This window comes from Oncorhynchus clarkii, chromosome 16, assembly GCF_045791955.1.
Source record: "Oncorhynchus clarkii lewisi isolate Uvic-CL-2024 chromosome 16, UVic_Ocla_1.0, whole genome shotgun sequence".
NCBI lineage: Eukaryota > Metazoa > Chordata > Actinopteri > Salmoniformes > Salmonidae > Oncorhynchus > Oncorhynchus clarkii.
In genome coordinates this window covers 10,932,808-10,954,659 of record NC_092162.1, presented here as the reverse complement: position 1 = coordinate 10,954,659, position 21,852 = coordinate 10,932,808, and the positions used below count along the sequence as shown (strand labels likewise).

General features: G+C 42.1%; 1 protein-coding gene across 6 annotated transcripts in view; it reads right to left on the bottom strand.

Annotated features, from left to right (window-relative positions):
* Positions 1-1,500: 1,500 nt before the first annotated feature.
* LOC139367941 (protein quaking-B-like) overlaps positions 1,501-21,852 on the bottom strand; it is a 34,524-nt gene continuing 14,172 nt past the window's right edge. For 2 of the 6 annotated variants that reach the window (XM_071106342.1, XM_071106339.1), the window contains 6 exons: positions 17,047-17,163; positions 12,131-12,274; positions 9,394-9,481; positions 8,889-9,185; positions 8,235-8,309; positions 1,501-3,164 (listed from right to left, as the gene is read on the bottom strand). In XM_071106342.1, coding sequence (XP_070962443.1) covers positions 3,142-3,164; positions 8,235-8,309; positions 8,889-9,185; positions 9,394-9,481; positions 12,131-12,274; positions 17,047-17,163 — 744 coding nt within the window. In that variant the 3' untranslated portion in view covers positions 1,501-3,141. Of the gene's footprint in view, positions 3,165-7,978; positions 8,310-8,442; positions 8,591-8,888; positions 9,186-9,393; positions 9,482-12,130; positions 12,275-17,046; positions 17,164-21,852 lie in introns of those variants that run through there. The other 4 variants (XM_071106340.1, XM_071106338.1, XM_071106344.1 and 1 more) reach the window with 3 other exon arrangements.

Here is a 21,852-nt window from a genome sequence, read left to right as displayed (position 1 = left end):
GCTGTGGGCTAGCATTGTCTGTAGGTTAGATTAGACAGAGAGGAGAGGAGCTTACCACATGGTCTGGCGATGGTCTGAGAGATCCTGGCAGTGGTGTTAAGTACTTAAGATAAATACTTTTACTATTTATGTTGATAAACTTTTACTTCACTACATTCGTTAAGAAAAAAATGTACATTTACCCTGACACCCAAAAGTACTCGTTACATTTGGAATGCTTAGCAGGACAGGAAAATGGTCCAATTCACACACTTATCAAGAGAATATCCCTGATCATCTCTACTGTCTCGGATCGGGCTGACTAACTAAACATAAATGCTTCGTTTGTAAATGATGTCTGAGTGTAGGTGTGCCCCTGGCTATCCAGGTTTGATTAATATAAGGAATTTGAATTGATTTATACTTTTACTTTTGATACCCAAGTATATTTTAGCAATTACATTTACTTTTGATACTTAAGTATATTTAAAACAAAATACTTTGACTTTTACTCAAGTAGTATTTTACTGGGTTACTTTCTCTTGAGTAATTTTCTATTAAGGTACTTTTTCCACCACTGGATCCTGGACTGAACATCATAAAACTAGACAAAACAGGAACAGCCAAAATCGAGAGCACACACACACACACACACACACACACACTGTTCTAGATGTTTCTGACAGGTGCATCTGCCTCAAACCCCAAATGGGAGAATGACGCAGTAGGAAAAGGGAGCACATGGGGAAAGGCAAACCTTTTATCTTCTCTTCCTTCGCATTTCTTCTTCTCCCTCGCACTCATTCTCAATCTTTCTCTTTTAGCCCACTCTCCTTCCATAGGAATGTCATATTGATGTTCTTGCTCCCACACTCTAGTCCAGCGGGTTGCCAGATCATACTCCTTCTCCCCCAACAGCTGCAGGGGCAGTATCCGGAACACAGGCCCAGAGCCAAGCCTGGGGCTCAATTACCTCAATTACACCCAGAGAGGGTGCAGGAAGGGCAAGGAGAGAACAACCCACTGACAGCCCTGTCAAAGAAATATTTTATAGGTCTATATACTGTATGTGTGCTTGGGTGCAGTCTTCGAGACAGAGAATGTACAGCAGTTAAAATATGACACATGGCTGTAATTAACTGTGGAATGAGAGAGATACTATACGTTAGGGAGAGCCACAGTGTTCCAGTATAGTTCGCTCAGCAGATGTGTTTGCATGTTTGTGTGTGGGTAGGTAGGTGTGAGTGAGTGAGTGAGTGAGTGAGGTTAGGTTGCACAATCGATTTGCTTCAGATTGCCCATCACCTTGGAATCTCCTTTTTAAAATCTGTCTAGCTGTTTGAGTGGGAGAGAGCCAGAGAGATGATGGGGAAGGGGGAACAAGTATGTCTGGCCTACTTTCTTTCTAAAGTATATACGTGTATTCCAATAGTATCTGCAGTGTGTCTAAGATTAGTACGCAGAAAGGAAGCTCTGAGGAAACTTTAGATGCTACAGAGAAAAAGTGACAAAGTTTGTTAGTTTTTTTTAAAACTACCAGTTTAATAATATGTTATCGTTTTCCCAGTACAAAGAGTTATTATTATTATTTTTACCAGCTTTTAAAACGTTAAACATTAACAACACTTTTTAATGATCTGATTCACACAGTTTATATTTGAAAAGAAACCAAAGCAGAGACAGATATGAGTAAAGAGGTTAACAGTACAGGACGGGTCAGTTAGTACAAAGATTAATATTCAGTACTACAGAGTTAATCCTCCTTTACACACAGAAGTTACAGAAGGTAAGCAACACTGAGATTATCTTGAAAAACAAGAATCTTCCAGAACATTTGAAGGTTTTCAGTATATCAGGACTTTAAAAACACTCCGGACACTTTGTGAATGGCACATTGGTTGGAGGCAATATTAGCTCTTAAACTGAATGAAAAAATATATTCATAGTAAGGTATACTGTTCTTATCTGAAAACATAATTTAATGTTATTTCTCACATAAAAAATATAATATAAAATTGCATTATAAAACAGATGTTACAGATGTTGTACAGTATTGTCCCTGTTTTGTCTTGAAGGAGACGGTTTGTGTGGAGTAAAAACAACCGCTTGGCAAGAGGCTAGTTAGGGGCTCAAATATGTAACACACACATCTAATAACACAACACTATACGATAGAGTGTGTTCTCAAAGGCAGACACACACACACACACACAAATACATAAACGCCACTCCCCAAAATAAAATAAACACACAACATTAATACTGTTCTGAGAAGGTCCTACTGCACAGACGGAAGGAACAAACCCTTTGGCACTTCACTCTAAACCCAGAAGACATGTGGGTTTATGTTAAATCACAACATTGAGATGGTGTCTGTAAAATGCACATCTCTTTCACTGTGTTGAGAGATAGAAAAGATGGCGTCAGGTTATTCCTCTTTCATGGAGGTTAGAAAGCCTTCATAAAAAGGCTGGCCTGTAACAGATCTATTTAAATAACTAAAAGGCACTTGGTTCTCCGCATTTCTATAATACTGTGACGTTGTGGTTGAGAGTATACCTGGAGAGCTTAGATCTTACACATCAGATAGGCTCAGCTCACTGTCGAAAGGCAGGCATGGTGCAACAGTCGAGACTCTAGTCTTAGAGAGGACATCGTGTGAAACTGGTGTGACCTGGTAAAACCCGATCTAAGTAACGTTTTGTGTGACAGTGACGTTTTGAGAACAGGGACAGTCAGACTAGTGGCCGTGGAGGGTCAGTGTGCTCGACAAGTATAATTATGATCACACATATGACTGTTATGATTTGGATTATTGAATTATTATAATATTATAGCTCCACATCGACTCAGTGCAGGGCAAGGAATAGAGCCAGGTTATCTGACCAGTGCAGATTGGGGAGATTTGGTTAAAGGGGGTTGTGGTTGGGGGGTTTGGCTGTGGGGTTTCCTTTAAAAGGGGCACATGGCTTGATAGTGTAGTGTTTGGGTGGGTGTGGCTGGTGACTGGGTCTTGATTGGGTCCTGAAGGTTCGTTACCATGGCCGCTGGTCTCTGGTTGGTTAGGCAGAGGTGACTCTGGGGGAGGGGCGTGGCTGCTGTCCAGAGCATGGCAACGAGCGAGGCACGGGCGGAGACGGGTGGGTCATCAGTGGGCAGAGGTCAGGGATTAGTTGCCGTGGCAGCTGGGGGGGGGGGGTTAGGAGACAGACGGACATACACAAAGAAATGAGAACATAAAAAAGACACACAGAAAAAGATAGAAAGAGATTAGTGTCAGCTAGTGGTGTCAAGATGACCACATGAAAGATCTACTCCAGTCACACAAACACACAACACCTTCACTACATTGACAGTTACAAGTCAGTAGCCGCAGGTTGACATAAGGTCTGGCATCTGCATGAAGTGACACAATGTGAGATGCCAACCAGTGACTGCTGACATAGGTACTTATGAATGCTTATGTACTGCTAATGAAGGCATGGTAAAAGAGCCTTTGTAGAAGGTTTGAACACTGTTACAGTGAGGCTAGCTGCATTACAGACTGAGAAACCATGGAGAGAGCAGAGGGTATGGTTTCTTGTGAGGGTGTGACATTGTCACGGACGTCTAAGGCTGCTCTGACGCACCCAGTGTGTTTCTCAACCCAGTCGACTTGTGTGGACCACAAGTGGTCTCACATAATCTAGTTCTAATCATCAATGCCTTGATGGACTAGATCAGACATGTGAAATGACCACTAGGTCCTTGAGGTTGGGTTCAGCAGTGGTTAGCAGTAGTCACGGTGTAACGTTATGGTGTCTTCACAGAAAAGACCAAATGCAATGATGACCAATTAATTGATTAAAAATGATCTGGCGATGATTTCCAGACTGCTGTTAAGCATTAGAGAAGAAACGAGGCCTGCAGTTAACAGAGAGCCAAGACATGCTATGAGATGTGGTTTTTTAGAAGGAATTAAGAACAGATATTTTTAACAGATATTTTCAAATTATAATAATTTACATTGGTTTTCAGATTATTATAATATTTTTTTTTGGTTTGGTTCTCTATGTACACCAGTTGAACTATAGCTTACACACAGCAAGGCAAGTCCTACTGTTACCAAAGTGACACCAAGAATACACCAATATCACTTTAACACACAAAGTCATACCCGAAACAACCCTTGAACCGTTTGCTTCATAAATATGAATTAGAGCTTCAAGTCTACAGTCTAAACTCTATAGAAAACATCCATTTATTTTTGGAAAGCACAAGAGCAAAAACGACAATTATCTCAAAAAGAACAGGCTACGCACAATGAGATGACAACGGAATGTCTATCTAAATTCTCTCTCATGTAAACCCATCCCTACCCCGAAGGTCCAGTACTGCTTACTTTACACACACACTACGGAAATCTCCTAATAGAGATTTCAGTAGTCGTTTTGAAATATAGGGTCATATACTACACAGTATAGGATCATATGGAGTACGGCTATGAGGTGGCTGTTTCAGCTTCAAGTACTGTATGTCTCTGATCCATGAGATCCACAAAACAATCATTATAAAACCACATCAATAAATAAAAGACTCAATCAAATGAAAGGAATGGTGTAATTTAAGACAATATAAAAACAGATGACTACTTGTCTCTAAGGTTGAACAGTAGTGAAATAACCAGGAAAGAGAGAGAGAGAGAGAGAGAGAGAGAGAGACAGACAGAGAGAGAGAGAGAGAGAGAGAGAGAGAGAGAGAGAGAGAGAGAGAGAGAGAGAGAGAGGAAGCAAGGGACACACCTTCTCATTCAAGGGTTTTTCTTTATTTGTACTATTTTCTACATTGTATAATAATAAAGACATCAAAACTTTGAAATAACACATATGGAATCATGTAGTAGCTAAAAAAGTGTTCAACAAATTAAAATATATGTTATATTTGAGATTCTTCAAAGTAGCCACCATTTGCCTTGATGACAGCTTTGCACACTCTTGGCATTCTCTCAACCAGCTTCATGAGGTAGTCACCTGGAATGCATTTAAATTAACAGGTGTGCCTTTGTGGAATTTCTTTCCTTCTTAATGCGTTTGACCAAGATCAAGTCCATATAAGCAAAGAGAAATGACAGTCCATCATGACTTTAAGACATGAAGGTCAGTCAATCTGGAACATTTCAAGAATTTTGAACGTTTCCTCAAGTGCAGTAGCCAAAACCATCCAGAGCTATGATGAAACTGGCTCTTATGAGGACCGCCAAAGGAAAGGAAGACCCAGAGTTACCTCTGCTGCAAAGGATAAGTTCATTAGAGTTAACTGCACTTCAGATTGCAGCCCAAATAAATGCTTCACAGAGTTCAAGTAACAGACACATCCCAACCTCAACTCTTCAGAGGAGACTGCGTGAATCAGGCCTTCACGGTCAAATTTCTGCAAAGAAACCACTACTAAAGGACACCAATAAGAAGAAGAGACTTGCTTGAGCCACGAAACACGAGCAATGTACATTAGCTGGTGGAAATCTGTCCTTTGGTCTGATGAATCCAAATGTAAGATTTTTGGTTCCAACCGCTGTCTTTGTGAGATGCAGAGTAAGTGAATGGATGATCTCTGCATGTGTGGTTCCCACCATGAAGCATGGAGGAGGAGGTGGTGTGATGGTGATTTGCTGGTGACACTGTCTGTTATTTATTTAGAATTCAATGCACACTTAACCAGTATGGCTACCACAGCATTCACCATCCCATCTGGTTTGAGCTTAGTGGGACTGTCATTTGTTTTTCAACAGGACAATGACCCAAAACACACCTCCATTCTGTGTAAGGGTTATTTGACCAAGAAGAAGAGTGATGGTCCTAACCCAACTGAGATGGATTGGTATGAGTTGGACAGAGTGAGGGAAAAGCAGCCAACAAGTACTCAGCATATGTGGGAACTCCTTCAAGACTGTTGGAAAAGCATTCCTCATGAAGCAGGTTGAGAGAATGCCAAGAGTGTGCAAAGCTGTCATCAAGGCAAAGGGTGTCTATTTTGAGAAATCTCAAATATATTTTTATTTGTTTAACAATTTTTTCTAACTACATGATTCCATATGTGTTATTTCATAGTTTTGATGTCTTCACTATTATTCTACAATGTAGAAAATAGTACAAATAAAGAAAAACCCTTGAATGAGTAGGTGTGTCCAAACTTTTGACTGGTTCTGTATGTATGTATGTATGTATATACAGTTGAAGTTGCAAGTTTACATACACTTAGGTTAGAGTCATTAAAACTTGTTTTTCAACCACTTCACAAATTTCTTGTTAACAAACTATAGTTTTGGCAAGTCGGTTAGGACATCTACTTTGTGCATGAAACAAGTAATTTTTCCAACAATTGTTTACAGACAGATTATTTCACTTATATCATACTGTATCACAATTCCAGTGGGTCAGAATTTTACATACACTAAGTTGACTGTGCCTTTAAACAGCTTGGAAAATTCCAGAAAATTATGTCATGGCTTTAGAAGCTTCTGATAGGCTAATTGACATAATTTGAGTCAATTGGAGGTGTACATTGGAGGTACCTTCAAACTCAGTGCCTATTTGCTTGGGAAAATCAAAAGAAATCAGCCAAGACCTCAGCAAAAAAAATTGTAGACCTCCACAAGTCTGGTTCATCCTTGGGAGCAATTTCCAAACGCCTGAAGGAGCCACATTCATCTGTACAAAAAAATAGTAGGAAGGAGGAAGGAGACGCGTTCTGTCTCCTAGAGATGAACGTACCTTGGTGCAAAAAGTGCAAATCAATCCCAGAACAACAACAAAGGACCTTGTGAAGATGCTGGAGGAAACAGGTACAAAAGTATCTATATCTACAGTAAAACAATTCCTATATCGATATAACCTGAAAGGACGCTCAGCAAGGAAGAAGCCACTGCTCCACAACCACCATAAAAAAGCCAGACTTTTGGTTTGCAACTGCACATGGGGACAAAGATCGTACTTTTTGGAGAAATGTCCTCTGGTCTGATGAAACAAAAATAGAACTGTTTGGCCATAATGACCATCGTTATATTTGGAGGAAAAAGGGGGAGGCTTGCAAGCCGAAGAATATCATCCCAACCGTGAAGCACTGGGGTGGCAACATCATGTGGTGCTTTGCTGCAGAAGGGACTGGTGCACTTCACAAAATAGATGGCATCATGATGAGGGAAAATGATATGGATATATTGAAGCAACATCTCAAGACATCAGTCAGGAAGTTAAAGCTTGGTCGCAAATGGGTCTTCCAAATGGACAATGACCTCAAGCATACTTCCAAAGTTGTGGCAAAATGGCTTAAGGACAACAAAGTCAAGGTATTGGAGTGGTCATCACAAAGCCCTGACCTCAATTCTATAGAACATTTGTGGGCAGAACTGAAAAAGCGTGTGCGAGCAAGGAGGCCTAAAAACCCGACTCAGTTACACCAGCTCTGTCAGGAGGAATGGGCTAAAATTCACCCAAGTAAAACAATGTAAAGGCAATGTTACTAAATACTAATTGAGTGTATGTAAACAGGGAATGTGATGAAAGAAATAAAAGCTGAAATAAATCATTCTCTCTACTATTATTCTGACATTTCGTCATTCTTAAAATAAAGTGGTGATCCTAACTGACCTAAGACAGGGATTTTTGTTTAGGATTAAATGTCAGGAATTGTGAAAAACTGAGTTTAAATCTATTTGGCTAAGGTGTATGTATGTAAACTTCCATCTTGAACTGTGTGTGTGTGTGTGTGTGTGTGTGTGTGTGTGTATGTATGTATGTATATATATATATATATATATATATATATATATATAAAGGAGGGGGAGAGATGGAGAGGGGAGAGAGAGGAGGACAGAGAGAGAAGGACAGAGAGAGAGAGGAGAGGGGAGAGGAGAGAAAGAGTAGAGAGAGAAGGACAGAGAGAGAGAGGAGAGGGGAGAGGGGAGAGGAGAGAAAGAGTAGAGAGGAGAGACAGTGAGAAAGAGAGTGAGAAACATAGTATGTAAAGAGAGCTCTCAGAACTCTGAGAATCACAAGGTCACAGTCAGATGGAGGAAAGGTCCATTCTAAAAGCAGGGGACAACAGACTGTTGTTAGACATTTACACACAGCCCCACTGTTTGACTTTCCTCTCATTCCTCTCTTAGCAGGCGGCACACATAGGTCAACTGACGGACACACACACACTGTCGGGCAAACACAATCAAAACCACTCACGAATGCGTATTCCCACTCACACAGTCTGGTGATCTAACTGACCTCTGTCGGTGTTCACTACTCTTTGGTAAGGATGGGCTCTCATATTGTGGCGTTGCACCTGAGCCGTCATCGCTCCTGCTCACCGCGCAACCACATCACCAAAACACAGGAGGTTAACAGTGACACCATCAAACAGTGACATCATCAAACAGTGACATAATCATTAAGAAGACAGGCAAGAGTCCCATTTCAGATAAGCCTGTCCAGTGTGTGTGTGTGTGTGTGTGTGTGTGTGTGTGTGTGTGTGTGTGTGTGTGTGTGTGTGTGTGTGTGTGCGTGTGTGTATGTGTGCGTGTGTGAGAGGTCCATGTGTAGGAGAGAGTTGATCTCTCAGCCTTTGGTTTGGAAAGCCATACCTGGAGACAGAGAGAGAAATAGAACAAGGTCACAACACAACAACACAACCCTCATGCCCAAATCAACTTGATCTGTGTGTGTGTGTGTGTGAGCTGAACAGAGCGAAACCTATCTGGGAACACCTAAGTGAGGAACTTCATGTTCTCATCACAGTGGAAGACTCACACAATAGAGCTCAGATCAAACTACAAAGAGCTACCGCAGAGGTCAAGAAACTGCTCGTACCAGCTGTGAGTACCAGGAGTTTCATGCTATAATTGTCTGTCTGTATCAGTGTATCAGTGTATCTGTGTTTACCTAGTACACCAGTAGTGTCCATGGGGTATTCTAGTATAGATGGAGTTAGGGTGTAGGGGGAATATTCGTAGGGAGCGTAGAAGAACCCTCCTGATTCAGGTGATTGCTGCATCAGTGCTGCGTGCTGATTGGCTCCTTGCATGAGGGCCTGCTGACTCTGGATCTGTCGAATCAGGTGAGGCATGAGGTTGGGCTGTTGACCAGGGGCGGGGCTCCGCATAGCCTGCTGCATGACAGGGGAGGGGCTGGAGATGAGCCGAGGCTGCTGAGAGGAGGCTAGGGAGAAGGCCATAGTGGCTACACACATCATGCACCCACACACACACAGACACACCCACAGACACAGCCACACCCACAGACACACCCACAGACACACACCCACAGAAACATAGAGAGAGAGAGACCGAGAGAAAGAACAAATAGACAATCCATTACTAAATGGAAAAAACACCTCCCTCAAAAAGTCAGTTTCAGGACAGGCGCTTCATGATGATGTCATCCTTACGTTGCTTGATGTTGGCGTCTCTGTAGGTTCCGTTGAGAATGGCGAGCTCCATTAGCTGCATCTTTTTTAGGCTGTCCTCTCCATCAGCCTACACACACACACACACACACACACACACACACACACACACACACACACACACACACACACACACACACACACACAGTTGGTTGAAGATTGGATTATGCTGCGCTCTGGCCAACAGATTGTGAGGGATGTACAGCTAGGTCAGGTTAAACTAACAGATACAGTTGAAGTCGGAAGTTTACATATACCTTAGCCAAATACATTTAAACTCAGTTTTTCAATTCCTGACATTTAATCCTAGTAAAAATTCCCTGTTTTACGTCAGTTAGGATCACCACTTTATTTTAATAATGTGAAATGTCAGAATAGCAGTAGAGAGAATTATTTATTTCAGCTTTTATTTCTTTCATCACATTCCCAGTGGGTCAGAAGTTTACATACACTCAATTAGTATTTAGTAGCATTGTCTTTCCTCGCTCACACACGCTTTTTCAGTTCTGCCCACAAATGTTTGATGGGATTGAGGTCAGGGCTCTGTGATGGCCACTCCAATACCTTGACCTTGTTGTCCTTAAGCCATTTTGCCACAACTTTGGAAGTATGCTTGGGGTCATTGTCCATTTGGAAAACCCATTTGCCACCAAGCTTTAACTTCCTGACTGATGTCTTGAAATGTTGCTTCAATATATCCACATAATTTTCCTACCTCATGATGCCATCTATTTTGTGAAGTGCACCAGTCCCTCCTGCAGCAAAGCACACCCACAACATGATGCTGCCACCCCCGTGCTTCAAGGATGGGATGGTGTTCTCGGCTTGCAAGCCTCCCCTTTTTCCTCCAAACATAACGATGGTCATTATGGCCAAACGGTTTTGGAGCAGTGGCTTCTTCCTTGCTGAGCGGCCTTTCAGGTTATGTCGATATAGGACTCGTTTTACTGTGGATATAGATACTTTTGTACCGGTTTCCTCCAGCATCTTCACAAGGTTCTTTGCTGTTGTTCTGGGAATGATTTGCACTTTTCGCACCAAAGTACGTTCATCTATAGGAGACGCTCCTTCCTGAGCAGTATGATGGCTGCGTGGTCCCACTGTGTTTATACTTGCGTACTATTGTTTGTACAGTTGAATGTGGTACCTTCAGGCGTTTGGAAATTGCTCCTAAGGATGAACCAGACTTGTGGAGGTCTACAATTTTGCTGAGGTCTTGACTGATATCTTTGGATTTTTCCATGATGTCAAGCAAAGAGGCACTGAGTTTGAAGGTAGGCCTTGAAATACATCCACAAGTACACCTCTAATTGACTTAAATGATGTCAATGACATAATTTTCTGGAATTTTCCAAGCTGTTTAAAGGCACAGTCAACTTAGTGTATGTAAACTTCTGACCCACTGAAATTGTGATACAGTTAATTATAAGTGAAATAATCTGTCTGTAAACAACTGTTGGAAAAATTACTTGTGTCATGCACAAATTAGGTGTCCTAACCGACATGCAAAACTATAGTTTGTTAAAATAAATTTGTGGAGTGGTTGAAAAACGAGTTTTAATGACTCCATCCTAAGTGTATGTAAACTTCCGACTTCAACTGTATCATTAACCCATACCCACACACTCTGATTTTCTGTGTTAAGTTAAAGGCCAAAAATGTGATTTTCCTGTGTTTTATATATATTTCCACACTATGAGGTTGGAACAATACTGTTAAATTGTGAAAATTCTGATAATGCATTTTTAGTGTAAGAGCTGCTTGAAAAGTTTTGGTGGGATGGAGTTTTGGCCTTCCATGACCTTCCACGACCTTCCATGCAGTAAATTAGTTAATAGATCGAAAAACCTCTCAGCCAATAACAGTTAGTTTTAAGTTTCCCCTGCAAAACTCTTGTTTGAGAAATGGCTCTTTCCTAAGAAGCTATTTTTGTAAATGTTTTACAATTCTAATTTTAAAACAATCACATTAAGGTACTTAATTGTCACCCAGAAATAATTTGATATTGAGATAAAAACGGCTGCAATGGACCTTTAACATGTATCATTATAACCTCTCTGGTATTGATACTGCGACCTGATTGGACAATTTAAGAGACAGGGGCGGGACAGAATAAGTTCACAGGGGGCATTAGTTATATTACTGTAAATCAATGCAGTGTGATCTGAGAGTTTGTTTGGGGGTTCATAACTACTCTATTCAAAGTTGAATTTCAGTAGAGCAACATTGTTAGCAATAATGTGTCTGTGTGAGGTGTGGGGAGAGGGTAGGAGGCTAAGAGAATGGGAGAAATGTTGAGGACACATGGAAAGAGTTGATGTGAGAAAATAGAGAGAGAGAGAGAGGAAGAGGGAATTCATTAAGTGTGAGGAGTGAAAGGAGTGATAGAGTGAAGAGAAAGTGTGAACAGTCTCTCCATTCATCCCCTAATTTCACATGCATTACCATGGTTACGCCTTTATACATGCTGCCTGGCGAATTACCCAACTCCCCAACACACACACAGACACACAGACACACACACACACAGACACACACACACACACACACACACACACACACACACACACACACACACACACACACACACACACACACACACACACACACACACACACACACACACACACACACACACACACACACACACACACACACACACACACACACACACACACACACACACACACACTTATAGCATGAAACTCCTGGTACTCACAGCTGGTACGAGCAGTTTCTTGACCTCTGCGGTAGCTCTTTGTAGTTTGATCTGAGCTCTGTTGTGTGAGTCTTCCACTGTGATGAGAACATGAAGTTCCTCACTTAGGTGTTCCCAGTTAGGTTTCCCTCTGTTCAGCTCTTCCTGATACACATACAAAACAAGAATATTACGGTGTTGTGTGTGTAGTGTGTATGTGAGCATCTTCCTTCATCCATAAAACATGTTTCCGTTTCCCAGAAGACTGTCCACATTGGCTTCAGTTCTGTAATGACACAGTACACTGTAAGACCAGAAACATGTGACACACTCATAAACTAAATGTCAGTGTTTAAAACTCAACCATTAGGTATTTAGATTTGCCATTGAGGCTAGATTAAACATGATAGTCATCTTTTTCCTGTCGCTTTCCAACCAGGAGAACACCTATATCTCCTAAGTGTTCAGATTTTTAAACAATAGCGTTTACTTTCCTACTGTCCTGTGGTCCTAAAAAAAATGTATGCCTTTTATTCAGATCAGTGTTACGAATGTCTGTCACCTTACCTACATATAACTGAACAGGACATTTGATTCAATCATTATTTTCAAATCGTTGAGTGCTCTTGTTACTCGACTGTGTAGAGTTCCTTTCCTTGAAGTCTCTCAGAGTGAAACAGACGCGGTAGTGGCCTCATTATCATATTTCCCAGCGTCCATTGTTTCAGGTTTATTTTTTTCTTGTTTGTGATCAAATATTCAAATTCTTGGATATCTTCCCTCTGGCTGGATTTCGATAGGAATTACTAATCACTTCACAAACCAGCGTACTGTTAATTGCAGGTCTGATGTGGCCCATTATTTTCAGACCAAAATGTCAAGGATAACGAGGCCATAACTAAAGGCCTTATGAAATGTATAATATGAGGTCATAAAGGGTTTAGTTTTAATTCAAAAACATTCACTTAAGCAATCACTTAGTGAAGGCTTCAAGAATAGATGTAATTGAACACAAGAACCATGTCTCTGTCACTAACAAGCAGAGTCATTAGTGGGTATCTCTCACATTCACTCGAAAGGCATGCTGGGAAATAGGAAATTACGGCTTCACACCCAGTGTTTAGCGGTTAAAACCTGAACGTCTTGTGCTGAATAAATGTATTCATGTGTTTAAAACGTGTCACAAGGATTAAACACGTTCTGGTGTTTACAATATAAACACTGTGATGCAGTTTCATTGGCATTCTAAATGCCTTGAGGTGTTTAAAACGTGCTACAGAAAAGCGTTTAGTTATGTGTTCAGATCCTAAACACTTGGTTTTACAGTGTAGCCATTTCATTGAATAATCCCCCTCATGAAGGTCAGAATGTCTACCAGGGATGAAACGTTTAGTCGGTTTCACGATAAATCACGGTATTACCCGTTTCAAATTTGAATCATCATTAAAACTGTGTTTGATTACCACGGTTTGAAAAACTCACGGTAAATAGTGTCCAGCATCAACCACAGTTAGAAACAGTCCGACGCAGGCGCAGCGTGGGTTTGGTTTTGTGTGAACACGACACGTTGTTCTGCTGCTGTATGCGTCATGTGTCTGCAGACTATTTGTCCATTAAACACGATAACAAGGTTAGATAGTTTAGTCACCCAACCAACATATTTCGTTCATTTAAAATCAGGCAGTCGTCAACTTGGTTGTAAAAGTGTTTCAACAGGAGAAACACTATAGACTCCTATACAAGACTCCTCTACCAGACTCCTCTACCAAACTCCTCTACCAGACTACAAGACTCCTGTATTTATGTCAAGTGTTGGGCTCATTGCAATTACTATCACTGTCTTAAGACTCATTTGTATTAATGTAAATTGTGCATGGGGTCATGCTCAAATGCAACACAGAAGATAGACTGTGTCTGTGTGTGTGAATAATAATAATAATAATAATAATACATGTGTTATTCCCTTGTTTACAGAGATGGGCGTGCAGCAGGCAAACCCAGTGGATGCTACTGGTCCCTCCTCATCTACAGTTGTGACACAGACACTCCAGCAACCATTTAAAAGGCAGGCTGCTTATGCACCCACATCAAAACATACTCAAGACCTCGCTGTACCCCTTTCCTATTACATTGCAAAGGACATGATGCCATTTCACATTGTTGAGAGGCCTGGCTTTCTGAGGCTGATGAAGGTTGCCGTGACTCACTACAAAGTGTCATCACAAACATTATTTTCCATGACTGAAATCCCAAACCTGTACAACCAGGTTAAAACTGATGTTGGAAAAAGTTTGGCTCAAGGCACACGGCTTGCTGCAACTACTGACCTCTGGACCAGTGAAAGCAGGGGTGGTCAACCCTACATCAGCTTCACTATCCATCACCTCACCCCAGACTGGTAACTGGAATCAAACTGTCTGGAAACACAGTTCTTCCCAGAAGATCACTCGGCTCACAACATCAGAGAGTTTTTGAGAATATGCTGGAAGAGTGGGGGATCAACAAGAAAGACCTGCCTGCATAACCACAGACAACGCAACAAACATGACCAGGGCTTTTGAAGAGTTCCCAGTTCTGTGGCTTGGGTACTTTGGCCATCATTTGAACCTGGCCATCTCAAAGGCTCTGAAAATTCAGAGAGTTGACACAGCAGTCAAGGCCTGCGTCATCTGGTCCAAGGCTTCTCACGGAGCTGGAAGAGAAGGAGAAAACTGAGAGAAAAGCAAGGCTGCCCTCAACATGCCACAGAAGGCTCTGATCCATGATGTGGTGACCCGATGGGGATCTACACACAAGATGCTTGAGCGTTTCCTCAGCCAACAGCAGCCGGTCTGTGCGACACTGGCTGGAGAAAGAGGAATATGGCATCTGATGCCCAAGGATGCCGACATAAGTGTCATGGAGCAACTGTGCCAGCTACTTGAACCTCTGAGACAGTTTACAGGTGCACTTGCCTCCGAGACATGAGTGACACTGTCAGCCACAAGCCTGTCCTGGACCACATCACCTGTGATTTTCTGGTGGAAAAGGATACGGAGCCATCCCTGACCAAGGAGATGAAAAGGATATGGAGCCATCCCTGACCAAGGAGATGAAAAGGATATGGAGCCATCCCTGACCAAGGAGATGAAAAGGATATGGAACCATCCCCGACCAAGGAGATGATATGGAGCCATCCCTGACCAAGGAGATGAAAAGGATATGGAGCCATCCCTGACCAGGGAGATGAAAAGGATATGGAGCCATCCCTGACCAAGGAGATGAAAAGGATATGGAACCATCCCCGACCAAGGAGATGATATGGAGCCATCCCTGACCAAGGAGATGATAAGGATACGGAGCCATCACTGACCAAGGAGATGATAAGGATACGGAGCCATCACTGACCAAGGAGATGATAAGGATACTGAGCCATCCCCGACCAAGGAGATGATAAGGATACGGAGCCATCCCCGACCAAGGAGATGATAAGAATACGGAGCCATCACTGACCAGGGAGATGAAAAGGATATGGAGCCATCCCTGATCAAGGAGATGATAAGAATACGGAGCCATCACTGACCAGGGAGATGAAAAGGATATGGAGCCATCCCTGACCAAGGAGATGATAAGGATACGGAGCCATCACTGACCAGGGAGATGAGAGAAGACCTTAACAACAGATGCAAAGAGAGTCATGCACATGGCTTGTTTCATTGACCCCCGCTTCAAAAAGGAGCTTTGTAGATGAGCCTGAGGCTGCCAAAGTTGACACTGACAGCTGTGTCCAGGAGGCCTTGAAGCTGGCAGCTGCACAAGTCAGGGAAGAACCACAAAGCACCAGCAGCACCTCCACCACCAACACCCCCACAGCGGCATCGGAGGGGAAGGCCTGGCTGGGTTGCTGAGGAAGATCACCTCTCTGCTGCCTTGTTGAGGTAAAGAGGATCAGATTCCGACCACCCCAGAAGACAGAGTGAAAGAAGAGATCAAGATCTACCCGTCTCTGCCACCCATTCCAGCAGACGAGGATCCACTGGTGTGGTGGAGGGGCCCTGCATCAGAGCTGCCTCACCTTGCCAGGGTTGCCAGGAAGCTTTTGTGCATCCCAGCAGCCAGCGTGACATCAGAGAGAGTGTTCAGTGCTAGCGGGCACATTGCCTGCCCTCGCAGATCACTACTTAAACCGGACAAAGTAAATATAATGCCATTTTTACATTTCAATCTCATGTGAACAAAGATGCATACATACAGGATGTTAGGCCAGCAGCACCTTGTTTCTTCATGAAGGAGAGAACAGACATACAATCAGCGCTGTTCATTTGATTTGTTTACATATTGTGTGTTGTTATTTTAATGTCAACACCTGCACATTGGATTTGTTTACATATGGTTGTATTGTTCTTGCATTCAAAATGCAAAATGCATAGTGCTGCTAAAGTCATTGTTATTTGTTGGTTTTCAATATAGAACTTGGTGAAATGATTTCAGTCTGTATCAGTACTTTTTGAACATTTCCAGCACATTAACAATACCGCGATAATACTGATAATACTGATTATACTGATAATACTGATTACTGTGATCATTTTGGTCACTATAATCGTGATATATAATTTCCATACCGTTTCATCTCTAATGTCTACCCACTCTTTCAACTAATTTCCACATCTCTCCATCCCTCCCTCTTTGTTTCTCTGAGGTATGGAATGGGTGTATTCTCATGAGAGGTGGATGGAATGCCGGCTGCGCTCCACCTGCCTTTAGCTTCTCCACTGTACGGCTGACCAGAGAACCTAAACCAGCAGAGAAACATACGGACCCAGCTCTATTCACCTCTACTCCACTCGTTAGACTCTACTACCAAAAAGAAATACACATGCTGTGTGTGTGCGCGCATGCTTTTGTTTGTGTGTTCGGGCTTGCATCTGTGTGTGAGCGTGTGTGTGTACACATACCTTCTTCTTGTCTCTCATGGATCCTTTTCCTCGTACCATGATCTTACAGCCCATCTCTGCCTCCAGCTGTTTGGCTGTTAGGCCCCTTGGACCCAGTATCCTACCTACAAAGTTAAACTAAACACACACACACACACACACACACACACACACACACACACACACACACACACACACACACACACACACACACACACACAGAGAGACATTTTAAGAAGAAGAAGAAGGGCCAGGAGTTGGTCTAAGTTGTTCTTTCCATGAAACACTCCTGGACCTGGTTGGTAATTTGGGTCTAAATTGGCCTGGCCATGAAATACTCCTGAGCCTATGACGGACATCGCTCATCCATATATTTATATGTACATATTCTTATTCATTCCTATACACTTGTGTGTATACATTTTTATGCTGATGATACTGTTATTTACTGTTGTGCCTCGTCTCTTACAAAATCTTTCCAGAACATGCAAACTGCTTTTTATACTGTTCAACATACCTTGTGTCAATTGAAGCTTATCCTCAATACTGACAAAACTAAACTAATGGTGTTTTCTAATGCAATAAATAGACCTCTGAACATTTCACCTATTACTACCTGTCAGGGCAAGGAGATTGAGGTTGTAACCTCATATAAATATCTTGGAATTTTAATTGATGACGGCCTCTCTTTTAAATTGCATATTCAAGAACTTACAAAAAAATTGAAGCTGAAATTGGGATTTTATTTTAGGAATAAGGCCTGTTTTTCTTTTGAAGCCAGAAGGAGGCTAGTATCAGCTACATTTATGCCTTTACTAGACTATGGGGATATTTTATATATGAATGCTTCCGCTCAGTGTTTGAGATCAATTGACACTCTTTACCATGGCACTTTGAGATTTATTTTAAACTGCAAAACCCTTACGCACCACTGCACTTTGTATACCAGGGTTGGCTGGCCTTCTTTAATCACTCGTAGGCTCAGTCACTGGTATACTTTTATTTACAAAGCCATTTTGGATTTACTACCTTTTCATTTGTGCATTTTTATTGTTCAGAAATGTGGTGGGTACTCTCTTCGTTCGCTGGACTTTATCCTGCTAACTGTTCCAAATGTCCCAACTGAATTTGGTAAAAGGGCTTTTATGTCCTCTGCGCCATCGTCTTGGAACACCTTATAAAATACTTTTAAACTGGAAGAACTTGTCCCGATTGGTGTTTTTAAATCAATGATGAAGGATTTTGAGGCTGATTCCCTGACCTGTCAATGTTTTTAATTTGCTGTTTTATACTCTTGTGAATTCAATGGTTTTTACTAGATTACTTGTAGTTTTTCATGTTGTCTGTCTGTAATTTTTTTGTAATTAGATTTTTATTTTTTTATTTTACCCCTTTTTCTCCCCAATTTCATGGTATCCAATTGTTTTAGTAGCTACTATCTTGTCTCATCGCTACAACTCCCGTGCGGGCTCGGGAGAGAAGAAGGTTGAAAGTCATGCTTCCTCCGATACACAACCCAACCAAGCCGCACTGCTTCTTAACACAGCGCGCATCCAACCCGGAAGCCAACCGCACCAATGTGTCAGAGGAAACACCGTGCACCTGGCAACCTTGGTTAGCGCGCACTGCGCCCGGCCCGCAACAGGAGTCGCTGGTGCGCGATGAGACAAGGATATCCCTACCGGCCAAACCCTCCCTAACCCAGACGACGCTAGACCAATTGTGCGTCGCCCCATGGACCTCCCGATCGCGGCCGGTTACGACAGAGCCTGGGCGCAAACCCAGAGTCTCTGATGGCACAGCTGGCGCTGCAGTACAGCGCCCTTAACCACTGCGCAACCCGGGAGGCCGAAAAATAGATTTTAATCTCAATGAGCCCTTCCTGGTTAAATAAAGGTTAAATCAAATAAATAAAAATAAAATAATGTAGTTGTGAAATTGTTAAATTACGTGTTAGATATTACAGCACGGTCGGAACAAGAAGCACAAGCATTTCTCTACACTCGCATTAACGTCTGCTAACCATGTGTATGTGACCAATAAAATTGTATTTTATTTTATTTGGCCTGGTTGGTAACTTGGTCTAAGTTGGCCTGGCCATGGAATACTCCTGGACCTGGTTGGTAACTTGGTCTCAGTTGGCCTGGCCATGAAATACTCCTGGACCTGGTTGGTAACTTGGTCTAAGTTGGCCTGGCCATGAAATACTCCTGGACCTGGTTGGTAACTTGGTCTCAGTTGGCCTGGCCATGAAATACTCCTGGACCTGGTTGGTAACTTGGTCTCAGTTGGGCTGGCCATGAAATACTCCTGGACCTGGTTGGTAACTTGGTCTCAGTTGGCCTGGCCATGAAATACTCCTGGACCTGGTTGGTAACTTGGTCGCAGTTGGCCTGGCCATGAAATACTCCTGGACCTGGTTGGTAACTTGGTCTCGGTTGGCCTGGCCATGAAATACTCCTGGACCTGGTTGGTAACTTGGTCTCGGTTGGCCTGGCCACTTGGTCTCGGTTGGCCTGGCCATGAAATAATCCTGGACCTGATTGGTAACTTGGTCTCGGTTGGCCTGGCCATGAAATACTCCATGACATTTTTAATTGGTAGCACTGGTGCTCCCAACTTAAAGTTATGAGCACCACATGAAAGAGCGCCAGAAAATATGATTTACCGTTGTTGAGATACATCCTTTATTGGGCCTATATTCAAACTACTTTGCAGCACATGTTGTGCTCTAAAAACGAATATGTAAAACTGCAAACACTTTAGTATATTACCAAAGCTCAAATGTTGTTACGAATACACAGTATTGACGAGTCATTTGTGTAATATTAGTTTTCTATATTGTGTAAAATCACTATTTGTGGAAAAAGTACCTAATTGTCATACTACAATAGAAAATTACTCAAGTAAAAGTTATCCAGTAAAATACTACATGAGTAAAAGTCAAAGTATTTGGTTTTAAATATACTTAAGCATCAAAAGTAAATGTAATTGCTAAAATATACTTAAGGTTCAAAAGTAACAAATAATTTAAAATTCCTTATATTAGGCAAACTAGACAGCACCATTATTTTTATTTTTTTACGGATAGCCAGGGGCACACTCCAACACTCAGACCTCATTTACAAACAAAGCACTTGTGTTTAATGAGTCCACCAGATCAGAGGCAGTAGGGATGTTCTCTTTATAAGTGTGTGAACAAGTGTGTGAACTTGACCATTTTCCTGTCCGGCTAAGCATTCAGAATGTAACAAGTACTTTTAGGTGACAGGGAAAATGTATGGACTAAAAAGTACGAAAAGTGAACGAGAGAAAACAGATGCGTCATAGCGTGTCAAATTAGAAAGCAAGTCTATTTTTATTGTGTCTCCGCGGAGCAATGCTTATAAAATAATCAGATCAATTGCATGGGTTGTTTGTAGAAAAGGGTTTGAGGAATTGTTATGATCTTCCCGATGCTAAGAAGTCTAAAGATGTAGTTTAACATTTATTTGGGCTGTAAGTTAAGGTTTCTCAGTGAAATCAGCTAAACATTTTTGAAAACAATCGCAGCCTACCTGGTTTGACTTCGATCGTAGGAATATAGCCTAGGAAAGGCTATGGCTGGAAAACTCAAGAAACGAGACTAGCAAAATTCTTCAGAAACTGCTCCGGTGTACAGTGTTGCCAACTTAACGACTTTGTCGCTATATTTAGGGAGTATTCAGACCTCTCTAGCGACACATTTTTTAAAAAGCGACTAGCGACAAATCTAGCGACTTTTTCTGGTGTTATTGGAGACTCTGACGTGAAAGCAAGTATCGTACTCTTCTCAATGAGCAGCGGGTGTTGCCGTGGGCCCCACCTCCGTCCTAAAGCACTCGCAGGCAGCCCAGTCCTCACGCAGCAGTCCCTCCCAGCTGCAGTCAGAGCAGGAGATGTTCACCCCTCACGTCCAGACTGCAAATGAATCGCACATGCGGGGAGCCGCCGCTGGCTGATCCCGCCCTGGATCCCGCCCTGGCATCCCCAGGGCGGGATGTAAATGTAAAAAACTCAAATAAAAAACTAAAAAATGTAATAAAAAACTAAGTAACTCTGCCAGAGTGTCTCTTTTGGGTCACTTTAGCCGGTCCCAAACCCGGATAAAGGAGGAGGGTTGGAATTGTGACATAAAAAAAAACAAGAATCGACAGAAGAAAGTTCATTTGTAGTTCTAAACATATTTAGGGTGTTTTTTACTCCCTTTTTGTCTCTCCCAAGATGTTATTCCCCTCTCCTACAGCGTCCATCACAAATTACATGCACATGGCCAAGTATGCAAATTAGGTGATGACGTCATTTAGCGACTTCTAGCGAGTTTTAGGACAGCCAATAGCTACTTTCCTTATTGAGGAGTTGGCAACACTGCGGTGTATTAGCTACAACTGTCCTCGCGTTCGTAAGCTAACATAACTGTTTAGCACAGGCGGGTAAGGTGGCTCCAGTAGAACATATAAGGGAGTCAAAAGTAACAAACAATAATAGCGAACTTAAAAATTACAACTGTTTACAATATATTATCCTTACAATTAAGTGTGTATACACTGCGCAGTGTGTGAATTAACGTTTCCACTATAGTAATGGCACAACCATGACGCTAATGAGACTGCATTCGCTTTTTTCCCTCTAAGGCACACGGAACAAAACTGTACAGTGAAGCCTTATCATTACAACAATTATCTGGGAGATATTTTTCATAGTTGCAGTGCTCCCAAAATAAAACTCCTGTTGGCGCATGAAAATATTTTGTTGCACTTTAGAGCGCGTGAGTCAGGAATAGGTCATTGTTTGTTTTGGCAGGTGGTG